General features: G+C 44.3%; 1 protein-coding gene across 2 annotated transcripts in view; it reads right to left on the bottom strand.

The window, feature by feature from the left end:
• LOC141107490 (class I histocompatibility antigen, F10 alpha chain-like) overlaps positions 1-18013 on the bottom strand; it is a 119266-nt gene that overhangs the window by 40338 nt on the left and 60915 nt on the right. For both annotated transcript variants that reach the window (XM_073598258.1, XM_073598259.1), the window contains one exon: positions 16794-17072. In XM_073598258.1, the coding sequence (XP_073454359.1) occupies positions 16794-17072 (279 nt within the window). The remainder of the gene's footprint in view (positions 1-16793; positions 17073-18013) is intronic.

Below are 18013 nucleotides of genomic sequence, written 5' to 3'. Positions count from 1 at the left end.
TGGATGGGCACTGACAGGTGGCACCAATAGACACTGATGGGTGGCACTGATGACACTGATTGGTGGCATTGCTGGGCATCACTGAAATATAATGGTGCCAATCAGTGCCCATTTGTGGGCACTGATTGGCACAGACTGGGCACATTGGGCACATGTGGATGGCCATGGGGTACATACCTGGCCATCCACATGTTGCCCCCTTCCCTGGTGGTCCTAGTGGCATCCCTGGTGATCCAGTGTGGTCATCTGAGGGGGGGCTGTGCTGATAAACAATCAGTGCAGACCCCCCTTTCAGGAGAGCCGCTGATTGGCTCTCCTCTACTCGCGTCTGTCAGACACGAGAGAGGAAAAGCCGATCAACAGCTTTTCCTATTGACATCGTGATCATCCATGATTGGACACGACTGATCACGTGGTAAAGAGCCTCCGCCGGAGGCATGCGGCGGCATGTTATCCTGCTGGACGTCATATGACTCCCAGTCAGAATAACTGAACTACTGCCTTGCCTTCAATCTGCTATAGCCCGGGCGGGAACTGGTTAAAGGATAGTTTTCAACACAGCTTCAAAAATGCTGCTAGACTATGTCAGTTATTCTAGATTCTCAGGAACATGTCTGCTTCTTTTTTTCTGGTCTTATTGATTTCTCACACTGTTTATGGTCGTTTGCTCAGTGCAGGACTCAGTTACAGAGTTGAAAGAGTAGCTGGACTTCCCGATTCCTAAGGTTTCCAATGTGGCTCTATTTGTGTATATGGCAGGATACTGATGATGATTGAGGCCTGATAATTGCATCATTCTGGTGAGTTTAAACCCAAGTGGGGTGTGTTGAGCAAAGTTTGGAGGAATTTGGTGAAGGGTGCACTCGTCAACAGATGATTTTAGGTCCACCAACTATATCCACTACGGACTGCTTTCTCATCACCATCTGTTATTTTGCAATCTTTCAATATTTTGTATCTATTGTTCATATATGTTAATGCACATATGCTAGCTAGTCAATGCGATTTTTTTGACAGGGGCACCGCTTTGATGAGTATTTATTTCTGTTTAAACAGTTTGAATTATTTGTCACAGTTTGTACGGTGTATATACCATATGCTGTGACTACATAAAGCACTGTGTACATAGAGCCATGTCTTTACAGTGTAGTATTTGTACTGTATATAAGGGCTGTATATACAGTGTGTAGACATAACATATATAATGTATGTAGTGTAGTGTGTGTATATACAGTGTGTAGATATAACATATTAACTGGCCCACCTCACATCAGCACACAACGAATTAACACCTCCTCTGGAGCCCCACAGAACCACCTCTTCCTAGCTAAATAAAAGATAACCCTTCCCCCAACAGAAGTGTTCTTTTTTGGTCATGCTCCACGCCACCTGTTGATTGTAGTTTGTAAGTACTTTGTTCGCTGCAGTATATCCTCCCCTGCCAACCCTACCCCTCCATGTTCAACCTCTCATGGAGTTGGAAGACCCTGAATGTTGGATGGTAAACCCTCCTAAAAACTGTGTGCCCTGTGTGCCGGGCCGTGGGCAAAAAGATACTTAAAGAGCATTGATATTGTACAGGTGTGGTATCATAAAAGCTCTGCAATATCATCATTGATTCTCACTTGGTGTTTTTTCCTGTCTTTTATATGCAGCTTGCTGCACTGCTCTCCTGGCTTTATTGTCAGTCTGAAAGTGGCTGTGAATGATGTCACAGGGGCAGAGAGATGGGCAGCACAGGATAGTACCTGCCAGTCACCATGCAATGGCGTAAATGATCTTGGAGGTCTGCAGTTGAGAGGGCTTCTCTCCCTCTCTCTCTGCAATGATGGCAGGTAAAGACTTGCCTCAGATTCTGACTGTGTCTCCTGTCTGGCTCTGGATGTGCTGTCCTGGCTCCCAAGCTACGCTGTGTACTTCTGTGGGTTTGACAGTCTGACTGGTTTTGTCTCACACTCTGACTGTGTCTGCATCTGGAAGTGTTTCCTGAGCTCACCTGCTGCTGCTTCTGAAGTGAGTGGATGAAGGCAGATGGGTCTTAAAGATACAGTGTACCTGTTTTTTGGTGAGAGGGAATATGATTTTCTCCATATATTATGTGCAAATATGAGCTTGCCACACCTGTTAGTGGCACAGAACTCTAGCAGAGGTAGGAGGGGGCAATGTGGGACATGGTTTTTAAAAGAGTGCTCAAGGAAATTTAAATGAGGGCATTTTGCATTATTTTAGGAGCAGACACCCTGAACACAAACGCTCCAAAAAAACATACATCCCGCCAACAATCATCTTATCCTGACCAGGACAACCCGCATCCCACAAAGTCCCCACAGGGTGGCTTTCATGCTCCCCAAGCACTCCATGTGGCACTGGCTCACATGCATTTAGGTCAGCATGATAGGAAATGCCTCGTCAAGACCAGGGGGCATTTTGGGCCTGCATGGCAGAGAAATGACACTGCACAAATTGCCTCACAATGATGCGGTTGTGCAAAATTCTAAGCCCTATTAAAGCGGCTATAGCAGAAAGCGTGCTGCAAATATCCACGCCACACGCAACACAAAAAAGAGCGTAAAGAGCTTGTTGATGAAGGATGGCAGAGACCTCATCAGAAGACCAATTTACAGTAACAGGTTCTCTAAGCTTTATCCATTTAAGATGGCTGATGTATGTTTATGCACTGCACGTCCAGGGGTGAATGCTGCCCTCTACCGTCTGGCGCATCAAGTATCTTTGCCTTTTTAAAATTCAGTTGCCTTTAGAGATCCTGTGGGTTTGAAAGGTGGACTTGTTCACACCACATGCAGTGCAGTATGTTTTTGTTCTGCATCAAGAACGCATGTAGAGTGTATAACTTGGATTCTGATTGTTTCTGTATGGAACACATCTGGAAAGTGGCAAAACGCATTGAGAACACATTAGAAAGCATGATAAACATCCAAGCAGAAACACATCTTGAACGCAGAAATTGAGGCGATCTGGTTTCTATCATCAGGTTTGTAGAGAATCTATACAGTGACCGTTTTTGCCTGTCAACCAGCAATAGCATTAACTTTGATATATAAACTGTTTAGAAATGGCATTAAATTCAAGACTGAGAACTGCAAGATTTGGCACAGTTTCTGGAGGAATTGAACCTGGCAACTGACTTTTTATAGATGTTTTGATAGACCCAGTACAAGCATTCATGAGAAGGAAGTGTCACCAGCACACCAGAATCTCCAAAGTTGGGTCCAAAGCTTTAATCACATAGTATCAAAAGAATAATTAGAAGTGACATTTTGGAGCCACGCAGGACCCCTTCATCACATGCCTGATGAAGGGGTCCTGCGTGGCTCCGAAATGTCACTTCTATTTATTTTTTTATACTATGTGATTAAAGTTTTGGATCCAATTTTGGAGATCCTGGTGTGTTGGTGACACTTCCTTCTCATGATTGCAGTCGGTTCCAGCTATTGGTCATTTCAGCACCCAACCTAAGATACAGCTGTGGAGGAACGTGTGCGTTGGCAGTATTGCATTGCCAGTACAAGCACTGGTGTACTCAGTCACTGCCATGAGAGCATTGTAGTTACGCGACCGGAGGGCAGGTGGAGCTTCTAGCTTTCAACATTTCCTATAATGGGAGATTATTTGGCCAAACGTTAAAAAACGCAATTAAGCGAATGACAGAAGGAAAAGTCTGGACTGTGGCTACAGACAAGTAAGAGGAGGCAGCTATCTTTCACTCAAGCATATTGAACTTCAGGAGGGTGCAGGAGGTAAAATCTTATATGTCAGGCTGAAGATTTAACAGATCACAGTGGAGGTGCCTCAAAGTTACTTTTTTTCATGAAATCAAGTCCAGAGCAAGTTGCTAAGATGGCTGGTAAGTCTTTTGAAGGTGCATCCAACCAGTCTCCTCTAGTTGGGGCCAGGGGGCCTGAGTGAAGTTGATGATTGAAACCTCCTTCTGGAGGGTTTGTATGACAATCAAAGACCAGTGGGTCCAGAAGACAGTTAGGTGGGAGTACAATGGAGAATTCCCAAGTTGACCACTGAATCCATTTAATTTATGATCAACAGATCTCAGAAGAGAAAAAATTTGCAAGATTAGGTATAATAATTTATATTGCTACAAGGTCACCATGCCAGTGATGCCGAAAACATAGAATCATCTGGGGGCTTTTCTCCCCAGATTTTCTAGTGCCTAAGGCAGGAGCCTTCTGGCTTGTTTCAGTTTGAAGGAATCAAATGTGTTCAGGCACACCAAGAGGTTCAAGATGGAGTCCATGCAGACAGTCACAGGGGCAGTTCAGCAGGAGGACCAGTTAGTGTTAATTGACCTGCCTACTTATACTTCCATGTACCAATTAATGGCAAGCACCAGAGGCATGTGAGATTTGCAGTGGCCAGATGTCCCTTCCAGTTCAGGTGTCTGCCTTTTACAGAACTGGCACAGCCCCAGGAATGTTTTGAAGATCTTGTTGGCAGTGGTGGTACCTTGGGCCAGGTGGCACATGAGGGCATTTCAATTTGCCTTCTTTAGTCTATGAGCTGGGCTGTCTATGGATCAGAAAATCTTTGTGCCTATACAGGTTCAGCAAGAACTGGAATTTTGGACATCGTCACTGTGCTTCTTTCGGGGCATACCTCTCAGCCCAGGGGATAGGATGACTCTGAAGCCAAATGGCAGTCTCTGGGGTTGGGGAGTCTACAATCTGAAGAAAGAAGTGCAAGGCCATTGGAGTGTGGTGGAGCGCAGACTCCCAAGTATCTTGAATGGAAGGAAGCCTTTTCTGGCATTGCAAGCCTTTCAGGATCTTCTTCAAGGGGGGCTGAGTAAAGTTGATTGAGAACAAGACAGTAGTAGCCTACATTGCCTGACAAGGGGACACCAAAATTCTTTTCCTGTTTTTTGCATTTTGCAAAGAAACTTTTTGCGGGGCAGAGAACCACTTACAGTCAGTTAAGGTTGGTCTTGCCAGGAAAGCAAAATCAACTATTGGTTTGGTTAGGCAGAATATTTTTCAACAAGTGCCTCAAAGCAATATTGGCCTTATGGGGCTTTCCAGCAGTAGTTCTTAGGGAGACTCCACTGAAAATACAACTTCTGATATTTGCAACAGGATACCAAAACAAAAAATCCGTCATACAAGATAGGTTTACCTTGCCATGAAATTTTCTGTTTGATCTTTGTCTCTCTCCGGGGTCCTTTTGAATATAAAGGTGCTTCTGAAAATTTGGACAGAACAAATCCATGCCATACAGGTCCTTTCCACCTACTGAGAAGGCCTTGGCTTTCACTGCTCCCCCAGATATCATCAGCACCAAACACGTTTCTGGTCAAATTAATACTTTTATGGCAAGGTCAGTGACAGCACTCCAATCCAATGAGACTACTTTAAAATAGCCTGGCTATGGAATAGGCTAGACTAGAGGTGCAGGAATTCTCATCCGAGGTTGTTTAGACCTTGGTGACCATAGGATCATCCATGAACATTACATATGAGAGGATATGAAAGTTTGTTTTGTTTGCTCAGCAAAAGCTCTCTCCTGTGTTCCCTGCTCTAGCCAATATCCTGGACATTATACAGTCAGCGCTAGAGGTTGGTCTGGCATACAACTACATTTAGGGTACACATCTCTACTTTATCTTTCACAGGCTGCAGATGAGTGGAAAAGCCAGTGACCAGATGCTTCTTGCAGGTGACAATCTATATATGACTGTAACGATATCAAGTACGGGACATGAAAAGCTGTAGCTAGCTGCCATCTTGTGTGGAAGTAGCCATGACAGTTTGGCTAACCATGTAACCTCACAGAGAACTTTGAACTCCCTCCTTCCCCATCTTAGGAATTCAAAGCTTTTTAAGTTCAACAGAAAAGGTTATCTCAACAGAGAAAACAGAACCAGGTTAGGTCAGTAGAAAACATTTGTTGTAAGGGCAGTGTTCAGGCCTGTCGTAAAACTGTCACCCTCCCCATTCAGAGACCTAACAGGCCTTGGTCGTAAAATGTCTGAATACACCTCACTAGAATAAGTATGAAATTTCAGCATGTTTCATAACTTCTGACTTAGTAATAGCACAGCCATAATCTGGACATATTTAGCTTCCTCAGATAATATGGAACGTTTCAAGTCCAGACACCCCTATGTCAGGTCATATGGGAAACCCCTGGGACCACTTATTCCTCCAAAGCAGGCTATACGTTATAGATATGGCATGTTTAGACTTGTTTTGAAGGAAATCTCACGCTGAATAATAATATGGATATTTGGAGTCTGTAAACACTATAGATGCAGATATATGAGTATGTATTACAAAATCTACCTGGGACGTGGTCATGAGTGTAGACACCTCCCAGCATCCAACCCCTAAAACAGGATGACCAGATGATTGGTTACTGGTCGCTGTCAACACCCCCTTTGATTTGACAGAAAAGAGATGCCAAGACAATGGGCAGTTCTCCTTTTACCACCCAAGAAGAAACATCTGCCAAGTTGAGAACCGATTACCTAGCTCATCGATCGAACTCTGATCAACCCTCGGACATTAATTGCAAGTATTCTTCCTTCCCAATTCTACCTTATTGCTTTGTGGCTGTATATTGTCTTTATCTTTTGAAACATCTTTTTTCTGTAAATATTTTATTTGCATCAACTTTGACCTTTTCATAATAAACCCTTATGGTGAAAAGTGTTAACCTTGTCTCTAAAGCTCTTAATGCAAGCTATAAACGAACCTGCCTCTTGAAGGGCGCTACTGTTGTAGAGTAAGACTCTGAGCAGACCTGTCTGTGGTGGCAGTGTGTGTGGCAGACGCTTATTCTAAAATTATAATTGGTATTGCAAAATTACGAGTCTCCCCCGGCTCGGTCTTTTAAACGGGGGTGGTGGCAGTTAAAGGGTTAATGGTGTAATTAGCCCAGTGACAATCACTCTCAGGCTGCTCGCACCTAGATTGTGGTCCTGCAAGCTGGAAAATCTTTGTGCTGGGCGCAGCTGAGAGTGGCATTGTTACGTAAGTGACAGCATGGTGTGAGGTTGGCCGGTCCTTTGTCGCGAGTTAGCGAGGAGGGCAGGGATCTGACACCCGCGTTCATCACAATGACCTTGAGGGAAATTCTTGTTAGCACTGTGGGACTAATGCCGCGTACACACGAGTGGACTTTCCGGTGGACTAGGTCCAACGGTCTTTCTGATGGACTTTCAGTGGAGTTCCAATGGACTTTCCAAACCAACGGACTTGGCCACACACGATTGGACTTATAGGGCGTACACACGGTCGGACTTTGTTCGGACATTCCGACAACAAAATCCTAGGATTTTTTCCGACGGATGTTGGCTCAAACTTGTTCTGTCTACACACGGTCGCACAAAGTTGTCGGAAAATCCGATCGTTCTAAACGCGGTGACGTAAAACACGTACGTCGGGACTATAAACGGGGCAGTGGCCAATAGCTTTCATCTCTTTATTTATTCTGAGCATGCGTGGCACTTTGTCCGTCAGATTTGTGTACACACAATCGGCATATCCGACAACAGATTTTGTTGTCGAAAAATTTTATCTCCTGCTCTCCAAATTTGTGTGTCGGAAAATCCGATGGAAAATGTCCGATGGAGCCCACACACGGTCGGAATTTCCGACAACATGCTCCGATCGGACATTTTCCATCGGAAAATCCGACCGTGTGTACGGGGCATAAGTCCTTTCAGAAGTCCGTTTGGTTTGAACATGATGACGTAAACGGGACTAAAAAAGGAAGTTTAATAGCCAGTAGCCAATAGCTTCCCCTGCGTCGTATTTGGTCCATTGGACCAGCACACAGACGGACAGTTTTCCCGATTTTAGTCCATTGGACTTGAGTCCATCGGACAGATTTGAAACATGTTCTATTTCTAGGTCCGTCAGATTTTTATCCCGAAAAGCTATCGGACTAGCCCACACATGATTGGATTGTCCGCCGGACTAATCCTGTCAGACCTAGTCCGCCGGAAAGTCCACTCACGCGGCATTAGGCTTGGATCTGAGAGCACCCTTTGCTCCAATGGTTTAACTTCTATTGAAGTACCTTATGGTTAAACTAGTTCTTCTGACAGCAAGTACTTCAGACAGAAGGATGTTGAAGATTGCAACACTTTCCTGCAAGGGCCCTTTGGTGTCTTTTCTTTTCTTTTTTTTTAACAGAAATAGGGATACTATGTCTATTTCCAAAAGTTCCATTTTAAAGTGGTATCCAGGTTCCAGCAAAACTGGGAAGTTCAGTGATACTTCGGTTCATGAACAACTTTGTTTGCGAACAGAAAAGTTCATAAAAATTTGCTTCGGTATGCGAACTCTGCTTTGGTTCATGAACACGAGCTGCGGCCGATTTCCCTGCTCATCATTGCTTTGACACATGGTTGCGACTTCCTGTAGGTGGATCGCGGTCACAGAGAAGAGTACTGTGCGTGTACTGTATGACACTTACAGTATTTTGAATCTTTTGGTGTGCTTTTTAGCACACACTGTACTGTACCGGACATCCAGTATGGCTCCAAAGAAAATTAAGAGCAAGCATGGTGGTAAAAAGAAAGTGCGGCGCAGTAATGAAGGTGACAAGAATGTGAAAGGCGGTAATGAAGGTGACAAGAATGTGCAGAGCGTTAATGAAGGTGACAAGAATGTGCAGATTGGAAATGCAGGTGACAAGAATACGCAGAGCAAGCATGGTGGTTAAAAAAGCGCAGAGTAGTAATAAAGGTGACAAGAATATGCAGAGTAGGAATTCCAAAAATAACGTTGTAAAGAAAATAACCATTGAGCTGAAGAAGAAAATTATAGAAAAACATGACTGTGGTATTCGTGTGACTGATCTGGCCTCGGAGTACAAGATGGTAAAGTTGACAACCTCAACTATTTTGAAGAACAAAGCTGCCATTCAAAGGAGCTGATGTGGCAAAAGGAGTAACTAGGTTAACCAAGCAGAGGACACAAGTGCTGGAAGAGGTGGAAAAACTTTTGTTAGTGTGGTTGAATGAGAACCCGCTGGCAGGTGATAGCGTTAGTGAAGCTATGATCTGTGAAAAAGCCAGAAAATTGCACAGTGATTTACTGCAAACAAACTCCTCTACAAGTGCAGCAAGTGAAGAATTTAACGCCAGTAGAGGGTGGTTTGAAAAATTCTGCAAGAGAAGTGGCATCCACAGTGTGATAAGACATGGTGAGGCTTCCAGTTCTGACAAGGCCGGTGCAAAGGCCTACAAGAAAGAATTAGCAGAATTCATGAAGACAGGATACATCACTGAACAAATGTTCAACTGTGATGAAACATGGCTCTTCTGGAAAAAGATGCTGAACAGAACCTATATCACTCAGGAGGAAAAGGCACTGCCGGGGCACAAGCCCATGAAGGACAGATTGACCCTTTTGCTGTGTGCGAACGCAAGCACCGATCTGAAGGTTAAGCCACTACTGGTGTACCATTCCCAGACCCCTTATGCATTCAGGAAACAGAACATGAAAAAGGCCATACTGCCTGTCATGTGGAGGGCCAATGTGAAAGCTTGGGTCACAAGGCAATTGTTCATGGAATGGCACAAGATGTTTGCACCCACCGTAAAAAATATCTTTCTGACAACCAACTGCCTGAAAGGTGCCTTCTTCTAATGGACAATGCCCCGGCACAGCCTCCAGCCTTGTTGGATGATATGGATGCTGAGTATGACTTCATAAAGGTCAAGTTCCTTCCCCCAACACGGCACCTCTTCTGCAGCCCATGGACCACCAAGTGATCTGCAACTTAAAAAATCTGTACACAAAGGTGCTCTTCACTAGGTGTTTTAATGTCACTGAAGATATGTCCTTGACTCTGAATCGAATTCTGGAAAAAAAACATTTCAATGTTCTCCATTGCATTAACCTCATTGACAAAGCCTGGGAAGAGGTTACTCACCGAAGCTTAAACTCAGCCTGGAGGTAACTGTGGCCAGAATGTGTCTCTGAACGTGACTTTGAAGGGTCTGATGCAGAGGTAGTGGAGGAGATTGTGTCCATGGGCAAGAGTATGGGTCTAGATGTCGATGGTGCAGACGTAGAGGAGCTTGTTGAGGAACATAAGGAGGAGCTGACCATGGAAGAACTTTCTGAACTCCACAGTGAGCAGCAGCAGGCGCTTTTTGAGGAGCACTCCACTGAGGAAGGAGGAAGACAGGGAGAAGGTTAGCAGTGATTCCATAAAATCCATTATGGGAAAATGGAATGAGTGCCATGATTTTTTTGAGAAGCACCACCCCAAAATAACTGTAACGAACAGAGTGTTAAATCTGATTAATGATAACGCGGTCACTCATTTCCGGAAGGTTATGCAGCGCAAGAAAAGATAAGTGACATTGAACAGATTTTTCAGCAAAACTGAACCAGCGGCTAAGAGACAAAGAAGCGAGGAAACCCCTGAAGGAGATCTCCCCTTATGGAGAGGGACTTTCCCTCCAAATAACCACCTCCCATCCGCCTTCCTCTACGCCAGAAGTCATCTCAAACAAGGTTAGTGTTTTCTCTCTTCATACTATACTGTACTTGGTTTCAGATTTTTGTGGTTCAAAAACAACAAAAAAAGTTCAGAATGAAATAACCGGATTTACATTGAACCCATTTGGGAAATTTGCCCCGGTTCACGACCAATTCGGTTTGCGACCAGCGTCATTTCACAAATTAAGTTTGGTATCACCATAGTCCCTCACAGTTTTCACACACAAGTCACTGAATGCATAGCAGGAAGACTTCAGTTCCTTACACATGGTCAAGTTACTAACAGTGTACTTGGTCAAAAGAGGAAAGTGGACAATCTTTTTATTTAGCCATCAGATCCTCAAGAGTCATCCACTGTTGGGTTATCAGGATGATTAGATTGGCATGCAGGAAGTAGGCCTTTCTGCTCTGAAACAATTGCAAACTTATTTGACTATAGGGGTAGCAACCTTTGGGGAAGTTATGCCAGAATTGCTTGGAAGATATATGTAAGATAGATAGCTTGAAGGTCTTGTGCGGCCTTCATTCAACCTTACAAACTTACTATGCGGTCAGCAAGTTTGGGATAAGAGAGATCAATTATTTTTGGCTTTAGCAGCTTTTCTTTGATTGCCGGTGTAACTGAACGTTCCCAGCACCCAGTTTGGTGCATCCGTTAGTATACAGCCTACTTCAGTCTGAGCATCAGAGATCAGATATTATAGCCGATTATACAACACTAGCCGACAATAGATCGAGTTTCAATAAAAGTTTTCCATGTTCATACAAACAGAATATATGTACCCCACAGGAGGACATCCCCCTCATGATAATATTACCCTAGCAATACAAACTGTAACCAAGAACATACGGTAATTAACATGAGCTAATTAACTTGTCGTTTAAAGCGGAGTTCCGAAAAGCCAGCAGCTACAAATACTGCAGCTGCTGACTTTTAATAATCGGACACTGACCTGTCCCAGGGATCCAGCGATGCAGGGGAATGAAGCCCCGCTCATCTTCCCCTCCTCTCTGCGGCACCGTCATTGTCACTGTGGGCACCCGGCTGTGGCTTCACAGCCAGGCAGGTACTGTGCATGCGCGAGCTGCGCTGCGACTAGCCGGGCAATCATCTGGAACCTGTGTCCCAGATGATTGCCGAGAGGGAGGGGAGAGAGGTGAACTTGCTTCCGGTGCTGCGGTGCCCCAGGAGGAAGTGGGAGCTGGAACCCTTTAAAAAGATGGTTTCAGCTCCCAAAAAAAAAGACATGCCAAATGTCGCATGTCAGGGGGACACCTTCACTTAAAGCGGAAGTTCCATTTTTGGGTGGAACTCCGCTTTAACCCAACCTAGGTGACTCAATTAAATCTCCACTTCAGGTCAGACTTACCATCACCGAGCTCAAAGTTCAATGCACATTATCATAAGTATAAACACAGAACACCTTCAGACAATAGCAGGACACCCCAGTAGCAGACTGTCCAGTTCCTATCTACCATAGTCTTTGGCAAAGCTTATACAATGTTCCATCATTCTGATACAGTGGGAATAATTTGTCATATATTTCTTGAGGGATATTGTTGATAAATATTACTGTCCCATTTGAAGTAATCCAAACCACATTCTCAGTGTTCATTAAGTAGTTGTCCATCCTTTTCTCGGTTACCTTGTGCCTCTAATAGATAATAGATAATAATTTAAACACTGTTTAAACCAGTCATTGTTCCACATGATGTCACATCCTCTTTCACATGTTAAAATGAGACTTGGAACTCTTGTCCGGGCGCCATTTTGGCAGAACCAGGAAGTAATCCTCCTCTACATATGAAAACGAGGCTGGGGAATGCAAGCCCGGCTCCATTTTGGAGGACCCAGGAACTAATCTCCATAATTTGCACTTTCAATCAGATGGAGCTGCCACTTGTTATGGGGTAACCAGTATCTATAAATACTCAGCCAGTACAGTGGTCCAGCACCCCAGATGATGACTTCTAAGTTGAAACACGTTGGGAGGATATGCTGAGACCACTGTCTTCTTTTATACAAGCGCTTGATTTTACTGCTAAACATGTGAGTGTATTTCCTTTGCTTTTTATGTATTAAAATTTCCATATGGAGTTACACTTTATGCCTTCCTCTTTCTTTTAATGATGGGGCTGACTGCCTATATCTACTGAGTCCATCCATACCTTACACCTGTTTGGAGGTCAATCTGGAGGTCATATCTGGATAGAGCATCTGATCCCCTTGCTATATTATACCACAAAGCTTGATTGACTCACTAGGTGTACACCTATTTGAGTTCAATCCCTCTGGTAAGCAGCTTCTGGTGTCTTTGGTGGTGGACCTACTCTTAACTGTTATCACATCATACATATTTGAAGTTAAAGACTGTCACTATACTATATCCACATGTGGTTGAGGATTATCATCACACATGATTGAAGCTTGTCACTGACTTTTTTCTTTTTTGGACATCACACATCCAAGTTCCTCTGTTTATAGACATCACATGTCATAATAGAGGACTTCTTGGAGTATTTTTGAGCACATCATTTATTATTCACGTTTTTGGTACTCATATTATTTGTTATGGTTTATATGATCACATAAGCGCTGCACATTTCACCCAATTTGTCATTTTTGCAACTTTATCCACTGCTGTGTTTTTTGTTTTTTTGAGACAGTGTGGTATATGTTTATAATCTACCTTCTGCAAATTTGCCAATCTGAATTGGGAGTCCACCACTTCTGCAGCACCCGTACTTCCCCCATTCACTGGCCAACCCGGCATTCAGGTGGAAACAGTTGATTTTATGTCACTTGATTTTTATTCACTTTTTTCACCAAAGATCTCTATAGATCTATTGTGGACCAAAGCAATTTGTATGCTGGTCAATACATCTCCACTAATCCCCAGTCCTCCCTTGCCAGAGATTGGAGACCAATTACGGTCGCCAAATTTAAGACCTTTCCAGGCCTTTCCCTCAACATGGGCATAGTTAAAATGAGTATGTTGCGGTCATATTGGTCCACTGACCCAATGTACCATATGCCCGTGTTCTCTGTTTCCATGGCCAGGGCACGATACGAGCAGATTTTGCGGTTCATGCACTTCAACAACAATGAACTCTGTCGTCCTCGTGGAGACCCTGGATACGATCAGCTCTACAAAATTTGGCCCCTCGTAAACCACTTCAACCAACAGACTTGTTTACTCCCCATCAAGTTGTATGCATTGATGAGTCCCTGATTACGTTTTCTGGCCGCTTGTCATTCAAACAGTATCTTCCCAGCAAGCGTGCCAGATACGGGGTCAAGATGTATAAGCTCTGTGACAGGGCCACAGGCTATACATGTAGTTTTATGGTTTACGAGGGCAAAGATAGTCACGTAGAGCCGACAAACTGCCCTGACTACATAGGAAGCTCTGGCAAGATTGTGTGGGACTTGGTGTCACCCTTATTCGGAAAAGGGGTACCACTTGTATGTGGACAATTATTACATGAGCGTGCCACTTTTTAGTCACTTGTTTGATCATCAGATTGGCGCATGTGGCACTGTGCAAACTAATTGCCGGGGCTTTCCCCAGAGGCTTGTAGAATCCCGTCTTAGGCTGGGGGAGAGAGCCTGCTTGCAGTGTAATAACTTGCTCGCTATGAAGTGGAGGGATGAGAAGAATGTTTTCATTCTTACCCCCTTCATGCAGACACGACGACCCAAATTACTACAGCGACTGGTGTTGTGGAAAAACGCTTCTGTGTCCATGAATTTAACCAAAATATGGGAGGGGTGGACCTCAACGACCAGTTGTTGGCGCCATACCTAGTTGCCCATAAGGCCAGACGCTGGTACAAGAAAGTGTCTATTTATTTCAATTGGCTTTGCTGAACGCTCATGTGCTGTACAGAGCTTCAGGACAGACTGGATCCTTCCTTAAATTCCAGAGATCATCAGAGCCCTTCTGTATCCAGACAGTGCTCTACCTCACCATCCCCAACCAAATGCAGTAAGCCGGCTGCATGAAAGGCATTTTCCATATGTCCTCCCGAGTACCCCTACCCAATGAGCCCCCCAAAGAAAATGTTGTCTGTAGAAAGCGCGGATATAGGCGACACCTGTTATTATTGTTCCTCCTGTCCTGACAATCCTGGTCTTTGCATTGGTGAATGTTTTGAACGCTATCATACTTGGTGGAGTTTTAGCGTAGGGTACAGCATTGCACAGACTAGGAACACTTTCACAGGGTCTCCCAAGATGCCATCGCATTTTGAGAGACCCGAACCTGGAACCGAACTGTTACAATTACAAATAAAAGTGTAAAAAAAAAAAAAATATGATAGGGGTATTCCTGCGCTACCGTAATGGAGAATAAGCGTAAAAACTAAAAAAACTAAAAAATGGACAGCTGCATGCACCAAAACTGGGGAAAGACAACCCCAACTATAACAAATAAAATACAGGGAGAGGGTGCTGCGCTAACCAAAAAGCAGGTGGTGGGGGTGTTGTGGGTCTCTAAAAGGGGTAGTCCGCAAAACCCTTTCACACGCGTTTTACACTTATGCCAAGTGCTTACTCATAGCCAGCTATGAGTAAGCACTTGGCATAAGTGTGAAACACGTTAGCTGTTTTGTGTGTACTTTTTTGCTACAGTGTCCTGTATGCTCTATGATCCAGATTTTATAATAAAGACACTTGCATTTTTTTCTCGGTGTGCGGCTGTCCAGATCTTTTCGTATACTTCCTGATTAGTCTGTAGGGTTCAATATTAAGTTGGCCCACCCTTTGCAGCTATAACAGCTTCAACTCTTCTGGGAAGGCTGTCCACAAGGTTTAGGAGTGTGTGTATGGGAATGTTTGACCATTCTTCCCAAAGCACATTTGTGAGGTCAGGCATTGATGTTGGATGAGAAGGCCTGGCTCGCAGTCTCCGCTCTTATTCATCCCAAATGTGTTCTTTTGGGTTGAAGTCAGGACTCTGTGCAAGCCCAGTCAAGTTCCTCCACCCCAAACTCGCTCATCCATGTCTTTATGGACCTTGCTTTGTGCACTGGTGCGCAGTCATGTTGGAACAAGAAGGGGCCACCCCCCAAACTGTTCCCACAAAGTTGGGAGCATAAAATGGTCTAAAATATCTTGGTATGCTGACGCCTTATGAGTTCCCTTCACTGGAACTAAGGAGCCAATTCCAATCTCTGAAAAACAACCCCACACCATAATCCCTCATCCACCAAATGATTTGGACCAGTGCACAAAGCAAGCTCCATAAAGACATGGATGAGCGCATTTGGGATAGAGGAACTTGACTGGTCTGCACAGAATCCTTACCTCAACCCGATAGAACACCTTTGGGATGAAGTAGAGCAGAGACTGTGAGCCAGGCCTTCTCATCCAACATCAGTGCCTGACCGCAGGCTGTTTATTGGCTAAGGATCTGCCCACTGCCTGCTGCCAATCATGAGGAGCAAACTTGATGGGGAACTAGTGTCTGTAAAAAACCCATCAGGTTCCGCCTACCCAGATAGAAAACTCCCCACCATTGTGATGTCTGGTGACAGATGCAGCAGGTGGAAGCTGAGTTGGATGGAGTGTCTATATGGACACTCCTATCTCAGCATGCCTCCATACTTGGTGCATGCCCCGAATTCAGATGCCTGCTTACAACAGGTACATTTGTTGTGTGGAGGCATGATGGAGCTCTAAGAGTGTTACTGTTTAAGAATTCCCCCAATGCATATACAGCATAATGTGTGTGTATATACAGTATACCGATCAACTATAACATTATGACCATCCACCTAACTTTAAGTAAGTCCACATTTTGCCACCAAAACAACCCTGAGCCATTGAAGTGCAGACTCCAATAGACATAGCATCACACCTCCTCTGTCAGCTTGCCTTCTTCCCATAGTGCATCTCTTCTCTGCCATCCCAGGTAAGCAATGCAGATGCACCCAGCTCTATGGTCCAATTCTGATGCTAATATGCCCATTGTTGGGGCAATTGGCCTGTGGACACGGGTCAGCATGAGCACCCTGGCTGGTCTGTGGCTACGCAGCCCCATACACAACAATCTGCAATGTGCTTTGTGTTCTGACACCTTTCTATCAGCACCAGAATTTACACAAGAGCTGCAGTTTTGGAGTTGCTCTGAACATGTCGTCTAACCATTATAATTTGCCCCTTTTCAAAGTTGCTCATATCCTTATCCTTGCACCCATTTTACTGTTTTTTTCACTTTGCCTATTAGTGGTCATAACGTTATGTCTGATCGGTGTAATATATATACACACACACACATATATATAGTTGTATATGGTCACCTCTTTTCTCCAGATCTTCTCTCCCATATTCTATTAATTTCCTTAGAAATTCAATACAGACATTATCCAGGTAATCCTGGTCCTTCTTTCCCAGTCTGATGTCTGGACTGTTCCATCTCTCTGTGGTGACCTGAGCCTCATTCATGGTCGGGATATAGATCCCTCTCTGTGTGTCCAGAGACATGAAATCTCTCCCATCATATCCGTACTGCTGATACCCCTCAGTGGTGCCGTCATCTCTCAGCTCACAGCCGTACATCCTTTGGAGAATATGGGTTCCTGCAGAGAGAAGGGGAAGAAGATGTTACAAAGCAGAAGTAGGGCATGTGCTGCTATGTGTGTAGTATTGTATGTACTGATATAGAAGGTGATACTATATGTGAATTTATGTACACAAGGTACAGTATATGAGCTGGGTTACCAACCATCCATAAATTTACAGACACTGTATATAATTATCTGTGAACAGCAGAAAAGTGCCCTAAAAAATCTACTTGTCTCCTGGCTCTGAACTTGTCTCCAGTCACAGTTCCGGAGTTGGCCTATTAGTAGTCGGTTGGGCTTGGGCTCAGGCTCAGGCAGGGGGGTGGGCCATGGGTCTACATGCACAGTGACATCATGGCGCTTGGCACCTTTTTCTAATGTTTTAAAAGAGACTGCAAAGAAGGGAAGCAAGAGGAGAGGAGGACCAAAATTCAAAGCCAGCCCTGAGAACCCTGCATGTGTAGGTGTGTGGTCACTGACAACAGGAAGTTGTTGTTTCTTCATAGCTATGCACTCGCTGTGATTATTCAGCTGTGTTTTTGGTTTCCATGGTTATGGCACTGCTATTTTAATGCTGGCTGACATCTTGGTTCCATCCTCGCTGACGAAGTTCTGCCCTGGATGTAACGCATACGGAGAAGGAAGCTTTTGCAGATGCCAGCATCACCCATGGCCATCTCCATGCAAACTTCAAGATTACAGTGTAACACAATGCAGTTTACATGCGCTGAGGACAGTGCTCATTAATGTGAGTGGATTTTATGTTTTGTATCATTACATGTTTTTAAAACTGAGAGCACTATTTGTCACTTCTTTAAATTGCATATGTGTTTGACAGATATGTTTGACATAGCCCAGTACAGTGAGCAGAGCTATTAGCGGTATTATAACCCATGGTTTTATTCCCATGAGGGAATGCCTGTCTTGACCATTCTGTTAGCTCATTGAGTTGCGTG

The sequence above is a fragment of the Aquarana catesbeiana genome, linkage group LG09, assembly GCF_042186555.1.
Source record: "Aquarana catesbeiana isolate 2022-GZ linkage group LG09, ASM4218655v1, whole genome shotgun sequence".
Taxonomy (NCBI): domain Eukaryota; kingdom Metazoa; phylum Chordata; class Amphibia; order Anura; family Ranidae; genus Aquarana; species Aquarana catesbeiana.
The sequence above is the reverse complement of the archived record's forward strand: the minus strand, read 5'-3'. Positions and strand labels throughout refer to the sequence as shown.